We start from the raw sequence: 18312 nt of genomic DNA on the forward strand, positions 1-18312 counted from the left end.
GGGCGGTGTCGGTGTCGCCGTCCGTTCGTGTGGCACTGTGGGGACACTGCGGGGAATCGCGGTGCCTAACCCCGGGCGCTGGCTTCCAGAGGGAGCGGGAGCGCAGGAACAGCGACAAGTCGGAGGACGGCTACCATTCCGATGGCGACTACGGCGAGCACGACTACAGGAACGATATTAACGATGAAAAAGAAAGCAAGACCATCATGTTGCGTGGGCTCCCCATCACGGTCACGGAGAACGATGTGAGTAGCCGGGCAGGGCTGTGCCTGCCTTGCCCCCAGGCAGGGCCGTGCCGGAGCGGCTGCTGCCATTTTGTTGAGCGCTGCATCATGGTGGCCTCTCTCCAGCGCTGTCGCGCTGCCATTTTGAGTCCTGAAAGCATTTAAACTCCCAGTGTTAAGTAATAGAGGTCAGTTCAATGTTAATCAGTCCCTTTCAGACGGAACGAGCTGTGAATACTCCTTTTTTCACGGATGCTTTCCCTAAGAGTGGATTTTAAACTATCTGCTCTTTGCTGCTTTTTTGTATGGGAGGGAAGAGGTAGATTTTTTTTTTTTACTGCTTCGCCCCACTGCCGGGAAAGGGGAGGGGGGAGGGGGACAGAGACAAAGAGGTGGCAATCACCAGTTTTTCTACTCTTTATCGAGGCCAGAACTTGTGACCGATGGGGTCACACACAGTCACCGAGCTCCTTAGCCGAGCACAGCCTCGCACAAAGCTGCTTTGTGTGGGCACAGCTGTGGGAGTCAAAATGGCTGCTGCCGAGCTAAGGGAGCAAGTACTGCCGAGCTTGGTGCTTGCTTGTCTGACGTATTTATTAAAAAGATGTTAAAGCTTTAAGGTTTTCTTATCTATGGCTACTTTTTAGGGTTTTTTTTCTTACTGGGTTATTTTGGTTACCAAGCTATAAGCACGCAATTGTTATTTGAGGGGTAAAAGCTGAGCTGTCCCAGTTTGTTTTCAGTCAAGACTCCGCCTCTGCCTTCAATGTGTATATGCCTTAATTCCTAACCCTGAGAATACGTTTGAACCATTTCTACAATGGAGATTTTTTTCCTTTGCTTTTTCGTTGATTACTTGTTATTCTCCTGATACTGAGGGTTCCTGATCACCATACACTGCTCTAACATTTTCATCAGTGTTTGAAATCAAGTGTAGGTTCCTGCATACAAATGAGACAGCCCAGTCAGACATTACGCAGAACACTTTAGAACAGTTCTTGTTTGAGATAATGGTGTACTTCTACAGTTGTGCAATAACTGTAGCATAATTTATAGGCATGTTTAATTCTGGACTCAGAGTGTAGACAATTAATCTTGGAACGTAGAGTTGAATTTTCAAGTTAACATTACGTCTGGTTGTGTACACAAATCTAATTTTTTTCTACGTTTTTCTTAAGAAAAATTCACTTGCATATCTGATATTATTTCCAGTCAGCATATAAATGGGCAGCTTTAGATAAGTTTTGGTTCTGCTAAGCAGCCGTTGCATGTAACGTACTTTGAATTCTGTGAAAGCTGCTGAAAAAACCTTGTGTCTTCTGCTCTACATTTAAAACATTTGTTACTGTTTGCTTTTCCTCCATGCCTCTGCACAGTGGCTGAGGCTGCCTGTGCCACAGCAGCTTTGGTACACTGCAAGAACTGACATTTCTTCAGCTTTTTTATGGGATGACACATTCTTCACAAATCTGCTTTATCCTGAAAAACCGATGGGAGTCAGCTAGATGATGAGATCTTTAGCATGAGGCTTTGGAATACATTCATCATGGAGCCTTGCAGTGCAGGCTTCTTGTTTTTCATTGCTAGGAGCAAAGGGTTTCTAGACATGCAGGGAGAGGGATACCAGTTGTGTTCTTTTTAGAATCTTGGGGTCATGCACAGTCTTTGCCATATATATATATATGGCAAAGATATATGACCAAATACTGAGAACACTGACCAGTAATCTGTTCTGTGCCTGAGAACACACAATCGTAGGAATTCAGGTTCTGGATGATTCAGTGTCCTGAGTGAGGATTACAGGTATGGACTTGGATGCTCATCAGTCCACTGTTGGGTTCTCAGTAAATGTCTTCTTTGTCTTTGAGATAGTGTTAAAAACATTGTTTTGTGTATCTCTTTCATGGTACTGCAAGGTAGGTGGTTTCTGTGATTTCTTTCTGCCAAGCTATGAAAATTTTAACTGTTGGATCAAAATCTCCTGCAGATTCGTGAGCTTATTGAGTCCTTTGAAGGTCCTCAGCCTGCAGACGTGAGGCTGATGAAGAGAAAGACAGGTGAGAGCTCTTAATCCAGTTTTTGACATCACCTTCCTCTTCCCCAGCCCAAAAGAGTATCCAGAATTGTCCCCAAACTGCAAGCACATGCATTAAAAAAAAAAGGTTTGCCATGGCTAAGGAATGTGGCTTTTTGGAAGACTTAGATAGCTGGTCAACATGTTAAAAGAAGTCTGTCTACAGGGGGTTTTGTTAACAGGTATTGGTAAGTAATAATAGTGTAAACCCATTTAATAGTATGTAGTGTGTTGCATGGTTACCCTTAAACATGGATTCAGATGGAGTGAAATGTAGCCAGTTAAGGCAGCTTGGTTCCTTGCCATGGCAAAATAACGAGCAGATCCCAGCAGTTGACGTCGCATTTGTAAAGCTGCTTTGTCATGAAGTAATGAAGCAGTTGGAGAGAGATTCACCTGTTTTAAAGGAACTGACTAACACAAGTATCCCGTCTATATCTGAATGCTGTCTCTAGGTGTAAGCCGTGGTTTCGCCTTCGTGGAGTTTTATCACTTTCAAGATGCTACCAGCTGGATGGAAGCCAATCAGGTTGCTTCACTCACCAAGTCTAGATATTCCTGAAAATGGAACAAGTCTGTACAGTTTCATGAGAAAAAAAAAAAGGAAAAAATAGAGGTGGAAGGAGTGGTTTGTTCCATAACAGTGATTTAAAGAATAAAAGCTTTGTATATGTTAAAATTTGTAACATAGAAGATAAAATTAGGAGAGAAAGTTTTACTTTGGTAAAAGGTGCCATTGTATTAAATGACTTGGTTTCCATTTAATTGGCTTATGAAGATTTGGCTAGTATTTGTTAAAAAATACTAGCTTATTTCCACTTGATGTTTCCTTCTCTGTTGTCAGAGAAAGCACCACATCTCTGTGTTGCATTGGTATCAACCCTGAAAGAGAAGTGTCAGTGGCAATAATCTGTTACCCCAGTTAAAGAGGGGGAACTGGCTCTTCTAGAGAAGAAGCATATTCATTTCAACTAAATTAGACAGACAGTGAGATCTCACATCTGTTAGGCTCTGTATTTTGGCTTTTTTGTTACTATGACTTGATAAAGAGCCAAAATGCAGTAAGAATCCTCTGGTTTGTTTTCCTGTGAGATTGTCCTGTAGCACTGCAAACAGTTTCACTTGCTTTCGCTACTTTGAGATTCATAACCTATTTTAACAACAGAACTTAAAAATACTCTCAAAGTGAGCAAAGAGTCAAATCACAGATATTTTTTCTTGTAACTGAATATTTGATGCAGCGGTCCTATGACAACATTGACTGGTTTTCTGCTCTGTTGATGTTACAATAAAGAAGTGGCACCATCAGGGGATTCATGGCAGTTCCAGAAGATGGAAGTTGTCATATGCCTTGTGCTGGAATATTGTTTTATAGGTCCCACACTATGGGCAAGATCCCCAGCCAGAGAGCAGCTTTCAAATTCTGTTTTCCTGACACGCTGCTCAGTAGGGCTGGTGGCTACAGGGGAAAGGCCAATACCAAGAAATTTATGCTAGGCATATTTTCAGAATTTAATTTTTTTTAATATATACAAAGCTGTACTGATGCATAATTTATTGAAATATATTCAAATTCACTCCAGTAAGCAACCACCTTAGTAGTAGGGAAAACATAGCCTGTCCCCAGCAGCCGGGTTGCTGCCTGTTAGATGACAGAATGATGTATTGCAACTATGCCAGCAGCCTTGTTTCTATGTGTGCACATCCAGTGAGTGCTGGGCCCTCCAACCCTCCCTCCTGCCGGTAGGAGCAATGGCTTTGCCCTGTTCAGTCGTGCAGAATGTGCGAGCCTTATTCATGCTACGTGCTAGATCTGTGTCAGACCCTGTTATCAGAAAAGCCACTGGTCCTGACACTGGTACCTCTGCAGAAAGCCAACCTGCTATAAAAATGATTCTGCCGTTGCAGTGTCTGGGGTGTGGCCTCTAATATGCACTTCCTCACATGTGCTTCCACCTGTTTGACCAAAATATGTTGAGAGCCATATTTTGAAAGGTCATTCTGCATACCCACGCTTGGCAAAGCGTGAGGCTGAGAGTCAAGGCTTCTTAATAGCTGTAAATTCCTAACTCCTCTGAAGTCAGAGTGAGAGGACATGCTGAAAGCATTATGAACTTTTCCTACTCCTGGAGAAGCTTCACGTGCAATCTAGTTACTCATTTTGGAGAGCTCTTGCCTGAATGAAGAACACAAACCTCTTGTGGTGCAGGCTTCCAATTGAACTGATGCAGTAGTCAGATGAAACCACTCTTGAGTTATGTTTCAGTTGATGGCACTTGTAATCCAGCCTTCAAGAAGTCTAAGCAGGGTCCCTTTGGGAGGAATTACTGTATTTTCAAGGGGACATTTCTGAAGTGTGCTTGGAAAAGTAAATCCAAATGTGGTTAAAAGGTCTGGGGTGTTTGGACTAGGGGACGAAGTGAAGCAGTCACCTAAGGACATGTTTAAAAAGTGTCTCAGTGCTATACCAGAAGTGAATAGAAATGTGGGGGCAAAGAGACTCCTAAAAATGTGTTAATCTGAATGCAGCAGATTAGGACTCTGTCTCCTTCGAGACACTTTCTGGTTCCATGTCAGCGTTTAGTGTTTGGCAGCTTTTTCTACACTCCCTGATTCTGTTTATCTTTGCTCCACATCCCATTCTCTTACTGCCCTCGTCCTCCTCTCTGCAGGATTGGATGGGCAGGGTGTAGGTGGCGGTGGTTGTCCTCCACATCCTCCCCATATGTTGTCCATTTAATTCAGGAGCACTGATTCCTCCGAAGGGTGCTCTGCCATGGGAAAATGGACATGTGTGTCTTGATACAGGAATAATTGAAACCACTTTTTTTGCAGAAAAAGCTGGTGATCCAAGGGAAGCAGATTGCAATGCACTACAGCAACCCAAGGCCTAAATTTGAGGATTGGCTCTGCAACAAGGTACAACACATGTTTCTCTGTGAGAGTTTGTCTTGCTCTAGAGCTCACTGCTTACTCAGTGGTTTAAAGAAAGCGGCAGCTAAATCAAACCTGCTCCTGTTCCCCATAAAATTAAATTATTCCCTAGCATGTGTTCCCTTCTAACACTGCTTTTAGTGACTATGTTGTGACTGCACTTGGGATTGTAAGCCAAAGACTACTCAGTTAACTAATTTGGGATGACGAGGGAGAAAGTAGCTGGGATGTACTGAAAAGCAGCTGCGGTGCAGATAAGGGTGACTTTTCATGTTCTGGATTATTCTGGTGGGTTTAGCTTTGTTCTGTTATTTTGTGTAAATGTCTGGGTTTTGTTAGTGTACAGCAAATGCAGTGTTACTAAAGTTACCTAAGTTCTTACTGGGCTTCTCTTGTTTGTCACAGTGCTGCCTTTACAACTTCAGGAGGAGGCTCAAATGCTTCCGCTGTGGAGCAGACAAATTTGGTATGTTACCATAATCTCTTTCATGCTCAGTTTGTGGGAAACTTTCTGGCCTATGTGGGAACCAGAGTTCCATGTAGGTTCTAGACTGGCTTATGAAATGCTGAGCTTGAAGTGAGTGAACCATGTCCTGACTGAAATATTTTCTCTTCATACAAAGATTCAGAACAGGAGGTACCACCTGGGGCAGCAGAAGCCGTTCAGTCTGTGGATTATTACTGTGATAGTAAGTGATCTTTGACTTACTCTAGAATGTGAAATGTAAACACACATACTAAAAATCCTTTCTGTACCTCAGCCTGCCAGCTGAAGGACTTGAAACACTCTGCAAAGCCATGGTGTGCACTGCTAATGTCATCCTTTTCCTCCTCAGCCATCATTCTTCGAAACATTGCTCCTCACACAGTGGTGGAATCCATCATGACTGCCTTGTCTCCGTATGCATCTCTGGCAGTCAATAATATTCGTCTCATCAAAGACAAGCAGACTCAGCAGAACAGAGGCTTTGCGTTTGTGCAGCTGTCTTCTGCCATGGTGAGGACTTTACTGGTGTTCTGGAGAGAAACAGCTGGTTAACCTCCTTCTCTCCCTTGCAGCATTTAGAGCCCTGAGCTGTCTGAAGGACTGTCCCCCTTCAAGGAGTGTTGATGGATGCAGTGTGTCAAAGCTGATAATATGTAGCTGCATTTTGAAAGGTGGTGGGATGTTGGGAGCAGGTTGAAGATCTATTTTAGTGGCACAGTTCTTCTGTTCTGGATTGCAGCCTTCATGCTTTGATTGCAGAAGTACTGGTGTGGGATCATACTTTGTTGGCAGATTCTAAGATCTGGGGCATACAGTGTGGGAACACGTGCACAGAGTTAGGCTTCTTCCACCTTGAGAAGAGTGGAGGAGGCAGATGTTGCTCTTCTTAGCAGCATCCACTGGGAAGGTGTAAGGACCTTCCCAGCAGAAACATTCTCAAGGAGAGGACAAAAGGGAGTAGCCATAAATTGAAACACAGGAAATTGCAGAGGTACGAGAAAAGCCTCCTAAGTTCCCGGGAGGTCGTGTGCTGGCATGGGGTCTATGAAGGGCAGTGAATCTCTGTTCCTGGATGTGACTCTGTGGGATGTGACATAGTGGTGGCTGGGTTAACCATTGGACTCAATTTGGAAGGTCCTTTCCAACCTCAATGATTCATTGAGTCTGTACATCAAACTCAAGCAGCAGTGTGATCTGTTTGGACCTGTTTTAGTCAGAGGAAAGGTGGTTGGATTAAAACAGGTGCCTAATCTCAGTTTTTGCTGTTGTCCCCTTTGGAGTAGTTCGTGTCTTGATGAACCTAAGCTTCTGGAACATACTTAGTACTATGTGACCCAGGGAAAGGCTCAGTATTTTCACATGGGCTGTTAGGGGTCTCACTATGCTCTTCTGCATGTGTGTAATGTGAGGAGATGGAGCTGTTTTTACATATTTAGTTCTTTTCAGTGGCTCTACATGAAAAGGTGGAGTTTGAGGGACTTGTGGATTCCCCTCAGTAAACTGCCCTTCATAATAATGAGTATTTTTTGTTGTAGGATGCTTCTCAACTGCTACAGATTTTACAAAGTCTTCAGCCGCCGCTAAAAATTGATGGCAAAACAATTGGTGTTGACTTTGCAAAGAGTGCCAGAAAGTGAGTGTGATATCAGTCAATTGCATTTTTGGTTTTTGCTTTCTTTTTATTCACATACCCACCCCTTCCCTTTATATTGGATGGTTTCTTCTTGTCACCCACGCTTTTATAAGCTTATTCTAACTCCAAAGTTTTGCTTCCCATAAGTCACTTGTGTTGCATGCATCCTGCTCTTTACTGTGTACCAGGAGAGTGAAGGCAGTGTTCACCACACCCCTGCTTCCATCCTCTGCAGATAACACTGTAACTGTTTGTGTGCACAGCACGTTTGTTTCCTTGGAGACCTTCTGACTTGTTACTTACTGACTACAACAATGAACCTGAAGTTCCTTTACTTGCCAAGCAATGTTTTGGCTCATGTTATAAAACATTCCGAATATTTTATAACTGCCAAGAAATCCATGTGTGAGGGCAGACTCCACCTCCTTGCATAGGGAGACACTTCAGTAAAAAGCAGAACTTCCTCAGGTGCCTGATTTTTGTGATTGCAGAGACCTGCTTCTCCCAGACGGTAACAGAGTCAGCGCCTTCTCTGTGGCAAGTACAGCCATTGCTGCAGCTCAGTGGTCATCCACTCAGGTATGATTTGGAGACTCTTACTCATAGTCCTGCTTTCCTGAAAATTAAAATGCAGACCATGTAATTGCCCTGCTGGCCACCTGCTTGGTTCAAGTGTTTGATGGCAGATTCAGCCATGACAGATCTGGTCCACACACAATCGGTTTGGAGCCTAGGCAGTGGGGTGCATTAAATTATTTAATAAAGTTGTTTACCCCTCCCTGACAAATACTATCTTCTTGAATTTCAGCCACAGACTGGAGAGGGCAGCACCCTTGACTACAGCTATCTCCAGTCAGGACAGGATGGATACTCACAGTATGCTCAGGTTAGTAGTAGAGATGGTGCTCTAAGCAGTAGGTTGTCGTAATTGGGTATGCAGATTACTCACCTTGTGTTGTCATTCATTTCCCTTTACAGTATTCCCAGGATTATCAGCAGTACTACCAAAATCAAGGAGGAGTGTTGGACACAGACACAGCTACCATATCAGGTAGTGCTTCCAGCATCTTAGAAGCAGTTGTTTGTAATTATACTTTTGCGTAGTATTTTGCCTATTTTTGTTGTTTTGCTGTGCAGAAGATGACTTGGCTCATTTTGCTCTCAGGATGTCTGAGTGAGGATGCATTACTAGAGAGCTGTAGCAGACTTGTTGAAGTGGAATCTCTCGTGCAAGATGAGAGAGAAGCCTTAGTTTCAGACTATTGACAAAGGCCTTGAACTTCTGCTAGCAGTGTAAGCAGCTCTAGCAAACATTCAGCACTAAGAGCTGTAGAAGCCAGGAGTTGCTGACTTTGGGAGCAGAATGTTTCCTCCTGAAAAGGAAACTATTCCTTGTCTGGGTAGAAGATACCAAGTGTGTATCTGTCTCCTTTAGAACGTTTATTGCCTTGTTTGGCTGCTGGAGCTGGAATTAGTAGCTGAAACTATAAACAAAGTAATTTTAGCCCTAGGATGCAGTAGTTTTACAAATTAGTTCACTTATGCATTGCTGTTCTCTTTTGGCAGGAGCTCCGGTCACTACAACAACAGCTGCAGTCGTGTCCCAGAGTCCTCAGCTGTATAATCAGCAGACAAACTCACCTGACTCTCCGGTAATTACAGCACTGATGAGTCCTTGCTTTCAAAGCCTGGCATATGTGGCTTAGCTGTAGCCTTTGATTTTTTAAGTGGGTGGTACAGCAAAGCTTCTGAGTGTCCGTGGGTTAGTCACAGTGCTTGTGGTCATAAGTCACCTGCCACTTCTTGTCTGGGATGGTTTTGTTCTTTGCTAAAGGTGAGTGCCAAGCATGCTGGTGAGGAGGAGTTAGCTGTCGTACGCGTAGGGTGCGCTGCTCACGCCTTGGCTCGCTGTCCTTGTTTTCTTGGTGACAGATTTTCTAATTGAGGTTTGTGGTTTGGGTTTTTTTCAGACACAATCAGCACCACCTACCACTAGCACTCAGGCACAGGCAGCTCCTCCGACTGGCGTAGTGCCTGGAACAAAGTACGGTAAGTGCTCGGGAGCTGCTCTTGGGGACAGGTTTCTGTCACTGTAGCAATAAAGCTCAGCTTTGGCCAAGTGCTCCATCACCCTGGCATGGTGAAGCTGCCCCTGGAGAGCGTTGGCTGCATGAGCCCTTTACAGACGTGTCTGCCGTTGTGGCTGCTATAATCTCCGAATTTTACCTGAAATGTAGAAAGATACCTGTCTGAATTCGTCTGGAACGACCATGTCCCACGCTTTAATTTTTTTACAGCTGTCCCTGATACTTCCACCTACCAATATGATGAATCTTCAGGATATTATTATGATCCTATAACAGGGCTCTACTATGATCCTAATTCCCAGGTAAACACAAGTTCTTCCCACATGTCTTAACTGTTAAGGTCCATTAGTTTCCTATCTCTCATCATACGAGTGACATTTGAAGTGCACAACATACCAAATGTTGCAGATAACTCTCAGCAGTGTGTATAGGGCTGGGACTTGATTTCCCTCTGCTATAGCCCTGCATTTTTCTCTCCTTTTCCTTAATTTTCCTCCACATTTGGCCCATATAGGATTAGCACTTGTCACAGCCACTGTAACTGAGCTATTTCGTTGCGGAGTGCCCAGCAAAGTGCACCCAGCTCTGGGCTCTGGTGGGTCGTCTCTTGGGAGAAGCAAAAGATTCTCCATAGTGCTGTTGGGCAGAACCACCTGTGTTTGGGGACAGAGGCTTCAGCCACTTCCTGCCTTTCGACTCCTCTGTGGAGTCTGCAAAACTTGTTTGGACTCTACAAAACGCCTTCCCGTGTGGTGCAGTAGTGTGAATCAGCTTGTTTGGGTTTTCCCATGGACATTGAGCTTGTGTGAGGTGTTTAACTGTCTGCTTCTCCTTTCCTCTGGCAGTATTACTACAATGCCTTAACCCAGCAGTACCTGTACTGGGATGGCGAAAAGGAGACCTACATGCCTGCAGCAGAAGGTGTCACGTACCAACAGACCGCTACCACAACCACCACCAAAGAAGTGAAAGAGAAGAAAGAGAAGCCTAAAAGTAAAACAGCCCAACAGGTAATGGGATCATAACTGGGATAAAGTCTTCTCTGTGGAATGGGATATTTCTCCTTTCTCATGAGAAAGGAAATCTATTCAGTGGGGTGCATGCCTTCAATTTGCAGGCACTGTGGGGGGCTGAGGAGAGGTGGAGTTGGCAAGGCTTCAGTGCAGAAATAAGCTTTGCATAGGAGTGCTTATGGAATCCTGCCAGGATCAGTGGGAGTATAACTGAGCCATCACATAGAGGATTAGCTTGATAAGAAGGGTTTGTACAGTAAAAGCAGCAAGCTGTGTTATCTTTGAACGCTGTATACAGGGAAACACCTGCACTGCATCCAGTGTTCTGTGGTTTAAAAATAAAAGTTAGTGGGTTGACTTGTTCTGAAACTGCATATGAGATTGAATGGGTGTCATAAGAGATTGATAGCTTTGAGAGGAGCTGTGTGAGCAAACCACTCTGCATTTCAGATTGCTAAAGATATGGAGCGCTGGGCAAAGAGTTTGAACAAGCAGAAAGAGAACTTCAAGAACAGCTTCCAGCCACTGAGTACCAGGGAGGAGGAACGGAAGGAGTCAGCAGCTGCAGATGCAGGCTTTGCCCTCTTTGAGAAAAAGGTGAAGGTGCTGGCAGTGGTGTGTGGTGGGGTTCCTGTGACAGAGAGCTCAGTGCTCATGGCATTCTTGTCTCATCCAGGGAGCTCTGTCTGAGCGACAGCAGATCTTGCCAGAGGTGTTGAAAAATGGAGATGATGAAAATCCACTAAAGGTGAGTATGGTAAAGGAGCTCTAGCCAAAACTTGCTTTCAAACCTGGATTTCCATGGCATTACTTGTAAAAAGTGGTGCTGATGATTGCAGTGATGTGGTGCAAGTGCAGTAGGTTGGGTGAATGAGATACACTGAGGACAATGGTGATTCTTCTTAGCCTTGAGCTCAGTTGGGGTTTTGAGGCTTCTACATAGGCTGTACTTAGAAGTATTGTTTGGCTAATGGGTACTGTCTTGCAGCTCTGTGGTATGTACTTCTTGTGAGTTGCAGTACTTCGAAGTGTGGGCCCAGTACTTAATAGAAAAGAGACCCTGCAACAGAGGTGGCAGAGAAGCCTGAACTACTTAACACCTTTGTTTCAGTCTTCACTGCCAAGGCCAGCCCTTAGGAATCCCTGACCAAGGGGAACATGAGAAAAAGAGCTAGCACTGTGAGAGTGCCTGAGCACTGGAAGGTTTCCTAGAGAGACTCTGGAGTCTCCTTCCCTAGAGATGCTCAGAGGTCATCAGGACACAATCCTGAGCAGTATGTGCTAGGGGTGGACCTTGCTTAATCAGGAGGGTTGGACTGCATGACCTCCAGTGGTCCTGTCCAACCTCAGGCAATCTGTGATTTCATCCTTAGTAATGGGAGCATGCTGTTCCTCCTGTGATACACATCTGCAGCCTTTGTTCCCTCTTTGTGCTCTCGGAACTGTGGCACTGTTGCACTCCCCTAATGCTCTCTTTGCTTTTCAGCGTGGTCTTGTGGCTGCCTACAGTGGTGACAGCGATAATGATGAGGACTTGCTGGAAAGAATGGAGAATGAGGAGGAGAAGCTGACTGACTGGAAGAAGATGGCTTGTCTGCTGTGTAGAAGGCAGTTCCCAAACAAAGATGCTCTGATTCGTCACCAGCAGCTGTCTGACTTGCACAAGGTAGTTATACTATGTAGTGAGGAAAACACTTGGGGTTGTCATAATTTGGTGTGTAAACCGAAACCTCGATGCATGGTGCTGTTTGGAAAACTCTTTTTCTTAAAGCAAAAATCTGCAGTTGGATTTTTGCTCTCCCAAAAGTCAACTACTTCATTTAAGAAGAACTGTTGTGCATTTCATGTTGTTAAAGTGAATCTCCTTGTTTCAGCAAAACATGGATATCTACAGGAGATCAAAGCTTTCCGAGCAGGAACTTGAAGCCTTGGAGCTGCGTGAGAGAGAGGTCAGTGTTGAGATGAGCAGATGAGTAGCTAATGGAAAACCTGTGCAGGTGATCTGTTGAGCTCTCCTTATCCTGACACACGTCACTTGAGATAATCCTTGTAAGCCAACCCCTTTTCCAGTCAAGGTTCAGAGCTGCCCTGTTAGGTGGAGAGAAGTGTCCTGTGTCCCACAGATCTGGCTTAGCATGGATGGCTCATTCCATGAGCCACTCGAGCTCAGGGGTGCCAGGCTGGGACTAGAAACCTGCAAGTGTCTTCCTGCCCCAGTGCTGGTTCAGATGGTGCTCCAGGGACTTGGGTCTTGGGCTCTGCCATTGGTGGTGCTATAATTAGTGGGCTGCAGTCTACAGCATTCAGTAGTAGCAGGCATTCATCTGACTCCCATAGCTCAAAGCTGAACAAGAGTGTCTTGCAATCCATGCTAATTGTAGTTGCTTTGTGTAGATGAAATACAGAGACAGAGCAGCTGAGAGGCGGGAAAAGTACGGCATCCCCGAGCCGCCGGAGCCCAAGCGCAAGAAGGTGTACGATGCAGGCACAGTGTACGTATCTGAGAGCTCCTCAGCAACTGCCTCAGTGCACCATGAGCAGTGGGGGTGGCTTCTTAACTCAGCTCTTCTTCCTGCAGGAATTACGAGCAGCCCACCAAAGATGGCCTTGACAACAGTAATATCGGGAACAAGATGCTGCAGGCCATGGGCTGGAGGGAAGGTTCGGGCTTGGGAAGAAAGTGCCAGGGCATCACAGCACCCATTGAGGTAAGTAAAGAGCGATGTCTCCTTGAGGAGGTTTGGTGCCTTTGTTTTTTTCTTGTTTAACCAGAAGCACTTGCTGCTGAAGAGCTCTGAAGGAATAAACTGCCAGCCACTGCAAAGCTGCCTCTGTTTATGTTGGCTCTGGCTCATGTTTGTCCCATTGCTTGCTGAAACAGAGGCATGGCTGTGCCTTCCTCCCTTTGGCATTTGACTCCTGAGGCGCTGTGGCCCCAGTACACCAGGAAGGGGCTGCCCTCCCTCCAGTTGTTGCCTTTCCTGGCTTTGCCTATGCTCCAGCTTGTGCTATTAGGAACTGTTCTGCACAGTTAGACTGGGGCCAGAGTAGTGTGAGGCTATGGGGCATTACGTGTGCTCTGGCTCCTGGTGTCCATGGTGGTATTTATGGCTGTAGAGATCCCCAGGGAAGCTTGGGAAGCTGGGTGGATTGATGGGATTTTTGGTGGTGCCCGCGTGGTGGTTTGGCCACTCACTGCAGAGCTGAAGTGTCTCTCTTCCCTTGCAGGCCCAGGTACGAATGAGAGGAGCTGGCTTGGGAGCCAAGGGCAGCTCCTACGGCGTCTCCACGGCGGATTCGTACAAAGACGCAGTGCGGAAAGCCATGTTCGCTCGCTTCACGGAGATGGAGTGACCCCTCTGCCTGCAGAGCACTTCTTGTTAGCAAGAACTGACTGTTAAACTCCGTAGCCTTGGTGACCTGGCTGTATCCTGGCTTTGGTTTAGAGTTGACCATTTCATTCCCTTGGACGTTGTTCCCTGCTCAGCATGTAACAAACACTTCATGAGCAGATTGTTTGAACTGACTCAACTTCATGCTGGAGAGCTCCTGGTTAGACCAAAGGGGATGGCTGATGTTTATATGGTCGTGTATATAGTGTAATGTATTCTGTGTTCTAGCATGTTGTCCAGGTGCCGCTCCTGCCCCCTGGAGCAGCAGCAGGACCTGTTAGCTGTGCTTTCAAACTGTCTCTGCTCTCCTTTTGTTGTATTGTCTGTCTGTGTTTTTTTGGAGAATTTTCCTGTACATTTTGTATGATACATCTTTGTATAGACTTTTTGAAGACTTTGATTCTAGTTGCCAATTTGGCTCATTTCCAAATGAAATACATCCAAAAATTATCCTATTTCTGTTTCTCGGTGGGTGAATGAAGAATTAAGTTGCCAATGCTACTTGTCCTTTCTGTCATTCTGCTTCTTCCTTGATGAGACTTCATCCTGGAGTCTCCGTTCCATGCAGCTCTCCACTCGCCTCCCTCCTTTCACATCCCTGTGCTGTGCCTTGTTCTCAGCATCTTTGTCACAGCTCCAGCATGGATGGTGGCTGGTGGAGCATCAGATCTCTCTGTAGCCCTTCTTGCCATCACTGTTGGAGCAGGAGAGGTGCAGCAGCAGTGTCTGCACTTGCCCAGAGCCCTGGGTGTTACCTGCTGGCCTTCGGTGGGGAGGGAGGGGAGTGACGTGTGGCACTTCTGGGATGGTTTGTGTGCTCTGCCTCGGCTTCTTCTGGGCTGCCTCGGTGCTGTGGGGGAGCTGCAGGCTGGGTGATGGGAGGATGAGGTTCCCCAGGGTGTCCTGCAGCTGTCCCGTTACTGCCTTTCTGTTCTCTGCTGTGCTGTGCCTTGTTCGCCCTCCTCTTCACAAGAGCCAGGATAATCAGAGCCCATCTCAGCCCTGAGCTCTGCCTTTACTGCTGCTGTTGGCTGCGTGTCTTGCTCAGCCTTCACACACAGCTGAGCCAGCAGTGGGCTTTCCTGCTGTCCAGGTGGGAATAGGAAGGGGTAGGATGAAGCGGGAGCAGCTTCACCATCTGTGCTTGGTGCAAAGCCCTTCTGGGGGTCAAGGCCAGCATCCTCTGGCTGATTTTTGGAATGGGTGAATCCTGCTTTACCGGCAGCTGCACCTCTGCCCTTGTTGTCCCTGTTGCACTGTCAGGCTGCTGCCTGATTTTTGAGGGGTGCCTGGCTTGGGGTGAGCCAAGCTGGGGAATGCCTCCACACTGCATCAGGACCGGGACTGCAGGGCTTGGGGACCCTGCCGGAGTGGCCGGGCCGTTCCACCAGGTGGCAGGCGTGGCCCAGCTTGATAATCTGTCTGTGCCGGGCTGCCGAGCATGGCTGGGGCTCCAGGGCTTCTCCCTAGCCTGTGACATTCCCTCTTCGGCTCCACTGAGGAAGCCGGGTGGCTTGAAACAGCCTAAAAGTGACGTCTCCGTGCCCCAGCTTCCCCCTGGGGGCTGACAGGGAAGGCAGCCCTGGTGCACTGCAGTGGGGCCCCGTGTACCCTTGGCAGCCTCCCCCCACTCCCTGTGTGTCCCACTGGCCACACTGAAGTGCTCTGCTGCTCTGGGCTGTAAATGGGGGGGGGGGTTGTTTCCCAGCAGGTGGGTTCAATGGATCGATAAAGTGCATTTGTGTAGCTCAGCTTCTTCCCAGCCCATCGATCCCTGTCCCAGTGCATCCTCCTGACGAGGGGTGATGCTGCGGGCACGGGGGGAGGGCCTGCAGTGGGCACAGCAGTGTTCTGTCAGATTCGCTCCTTCCTTGCTGCAGCCAAGTGCTGCCCCAGTGCCCAGAGCTGAGCTAGCCCCAGCTGGTACCTCCTGCAGAACAGTTGCAGTGGGGAGCCAGGAGCATGCCCTGGGAGCACAGGGATCTGCTGCTGGGGATAACTGCTAGAAGGGGATGCCCAAAGAAGGATCCTTTCCTGGGGCAAGGCTTTAATGGGGTCCTGGGCTTGCAGCCACCCACTCTTGTTAGATGGGTTAAAGCCCACCTTCCTGGGTTTAGGGCACTGCTGCTGGGTGCCCAGGGAACAAGAGAAGCTGGGGAGAGGGGGGTTTGCAGCCCCCCCACTCCCAGGCATGCTCTGAACCCCATGCCAGGCACTGGAGCAGGGCATGGAGGCACCACCGCTTGCCAGCACCCGCGCCTCCAATTTAGGCAGTGCAGTGCAGCTGTTCGTGACTGAATGCACCGTGGCCCACAGCCTCCAGAGGGACATGGTGTCCCTGCCTCCCCGGGGACCGACCTCTGGGGGCGGGAGGAGAAGCCCTGGGATGGGGCCAGCCCCAGAAGTGTGCGGTGACAAGGCAGGATCCCCCTCGGAGCAAGGGGGGAGCTGCCTTGGGCATGGCTCGCAGGGCTGCCAGTGCGCCAGTCCCACTGGGGCTGAGCCTGAGCCAGGATGCCCCAAAAAGGTGCTGGGCCACTATCAAAGTGCTGGAGGGCTGAAGCTGGTCCCACCAGGAATGCAGAGGGACACAGCATACTGGAGAGAGGCTTGTGTAGCCTGGCAGGGGCAGGAGGAGATGCAGCTCAGTCCCTGGATGGGCAGAGCTTCGCTGCACTCCTACGCTTCAGTTTCCCTGTGGCTGAGCAGCCTCAAGGTCTCTCTGTGGCTGACAATGGAAAAGTGAAGGCACCAAGCCCCAGAGCAGGTGGAGACTCCAGGCTAGGGAGGAAGGGGGGACACTCAAAGGGACCCTGTGCCTTTTGCCATGGGCAATAGGGACATGGGTACAGGACTGCAGCCAGGGGCTGCTTCCAGGCACAGGGCGGCTGCAGGGTGACTTTTAGGGGATTGGCTCCAACAGGCCTGCAGCTCCTTCCAGCACCTACAATATGCAGAATCTAAGGCCCCTGTTGGAGTAGTTACAAAGTTTGGGATTTTTCTGGCTGGCTTTCAGCATTATTAATATTAAACTCCCAAGCCTGCTATGCCCTGGCTTTCCGGGAGGCCTTTGGAGCTCCTGCGTGCTAATTGAAGCGAGGAATGCAGCCAAACCACCAGTGTGAACAGCTTTCCTCCTGAGTGTTCCCTAATCACTGGAGTTACCAACCCACGGCAGAGCTCAGCACTCTGCATGGCCAGCCCCAAGCCTGCCTGGCTCTCCTGCACTGTCACTGAAATTCTGCTTGCAGGCAGAAACACATCCTTGTGCCACTGTTGGGGCTGCCAGAGGCTCCAGGACTCTGTGGATTGGGTTGGCTTTCCTGCATTCCCCCGGGCAAAAAGCCTCCTGTGCCCAGCAGGACAGGCATGGAGAGAGCTGGGACTGCAGGCTGTGCTCATGCTGTCAGTCAAAGCCGGCACCCACAGCTCCATGGGGTTTGTGTCCTGGTGCCAAAGGGGCATCTGAAGGGGGAGGTGGTGTTTGCTGCCGTGGGAGAGCCTGGGGCAGGGGGCACAGATGTGTGTGATGTTATGCACCTGTGTGTCTGTGTGTGCTCCTGCTCCTCTCCAGTACCTTTCCCCACTCTGCCTCAGGCTGCCTCCCTTTCTCTTCCCCATCATGTTGGTCCATCCTCTCCTGAGTACTAAATGTGTCCTAACTGCTTTGGAATTGCCCTGGAACAGTTTTCCCTATTTTATCCAAATGCCCACAACCACCTGGCTCTGGTTTCAGCTGTGGGGCTCTGGTGGGAGGATGGGCAGGGCCGTGGTGCAGCATCCTGCCAGCACACCATGGGTGCTGCTGTGGCACCCTGCCTGTGTGGGATGCTCAAAGGGCAGGAAAAGGACAGCTGAGGGGGAGAGTGCACAGATAAAGGGGGTTGGGAGGAGTGTGGGCACTCACTACACCAGCACCCCTCCTGCCCCTCGGCATGGAACACCTGTGGCCCTGCACCAGTGGCCGTGTCATCCTGGACACTCTTCCTCCCCAGCCCCACAGCACCAGGGTGGGTGAGGAAGGGGAGGTGTGTCCCTTATCCTTTGGCTACTCTACTTGGATGCTGTTTTGACCGGTTCTGGCTTGGGAACTGTATGGTCCAGGATTCTCCGCTGGGGTGGAAAAAAAGGATGGTTTTAATTGACTCGCCATCTGCAGCAACGTGGACACCATTTGCAGCCCTGGGGGTGGAGTGTGGGGGCTCTTGTTGTTGGGAAAAAACTAAAAACAGATGGGGGCTGGGATCCTGAAGCCTGGGACCTGTGGCTACATCCAGCATGCTTATCCCCTATCCAGGCAGCTCACACTGTCCTGAGCCCTTGGGCATCTTCCAATGCCAGGCTCTCCCAGGGGAGATGCTCCAGCCTTGCAGAAATGCTGGAACGTGCAGATTCGGAGGGTAAAGAAACGGTTTTCCCAGCAGAGACTCTTCCCTGCCTGCGGCAGTGAGCCGTCCATCAGCAGGCA

At 48.3% G+C, this 18312-nt stretch overlaps 1 protein-coding gene across 1 annotated transcript in view; it reads left to right on the top strand.

Annotated features, from left to right (window-relative positions):
* The window catches only part of RBM5 (RNA binding motif protein 5), a 15159-nt gene extending 819 nt beyond the window's left edge, over nucleotides 1–14340 (top strand). The window contains exons 2-23 of the mRNA XM_005422432.2: nucleotides 1–245; nucleotides 2212–2281; nucleotides 2754–2827; nucleotides 5134–5217; nucleotides 5638–5698; nucleotides 5856–5921; nucleotides 6069–6229; nucleotides 7255–7352; nucleotides 7844–7931; nucleotides 8161–8238; nucleotides 8331–8403; nucleotides 8919–9004; nucleotides 9323–9401; nucleotides 9650–9741; nucleotides 10285–10449; nucleotides 10903–11049; nucleotides 11129–11200; nucleotides 11939–12118; nucleotides 12327–12401; nucleotides 12847–12944; nucleotides 13031–13160; nucleotides 13681–14340. Coding sequence (XP_005422489.2) covers nucleotides 1–245; nucleotides 2212–2281; nucleotides 2754–2827; nucleotides 5134–5217; nucleotides 5638–5698; nucleotides 5856–5921; nucleotides 6069–6229; nucleotides 7255–7352; nucleotides 7844–7931; nucleotides 8161–8238; nucleotides 8331–8403; nucleotides 8919–9004; nucleotides 9323–9401; nucleotides 9650–9741; nucleotides 10285–10449; nucleotides 10903–11049; nucleotides 11129–11200; nucleotides 11939–12118; nucleotides 12327–12401; nucleotides 12847–12944; nucleotides 13031–13160; nucleotides 13681–13806 — 2348 coding nt within the window. The 3' untranslated portion in view covers nucleotides 13807–14340. The remainder of the gene's footprint in view (nucleotides 246–2211; nucleotides 2282–2753; nucleotides 2828–5133; nucleotides 5218–5637; nucleotides 5699–5855; nucleotides 5922–6068; nucleotides 6230–7254; nucleotides 7353–7843; nucleotides 7932–8160; nucleotides 8239–8330; nucleotides 8404–8918; nucleotides 9005–9322; nucleotides 9402–9649; nucleotides 9742–10284; nucleotides 10450–10902; nucleotides 11050–11128; nucleotides 11201–11938; nucleotides 12119–12326; nucleotides 12402–12846; nucleotides 12945–13030; nucleotides 13161–13680) is intronic.
* The last annotated feature ends 3972 nt before the right edge of the window (nucleotides 14341–18312 follow it).

Source organism: Geospiza fortis, unplaced genomic scaffold, assembly GCF_000277835.1.
Source record: "Geospiza fortis unplaced genomic scaffold, GeoFor_1.0 scaffold78, whole genome shotgun sequence".
In the NCBI taxonomy this organism is placed as follows: Eukaryota; Metazoa; Chordata; class Aves; order Passeriformes; family Thraupidae; genus Geospiza; species Geospiza fortis.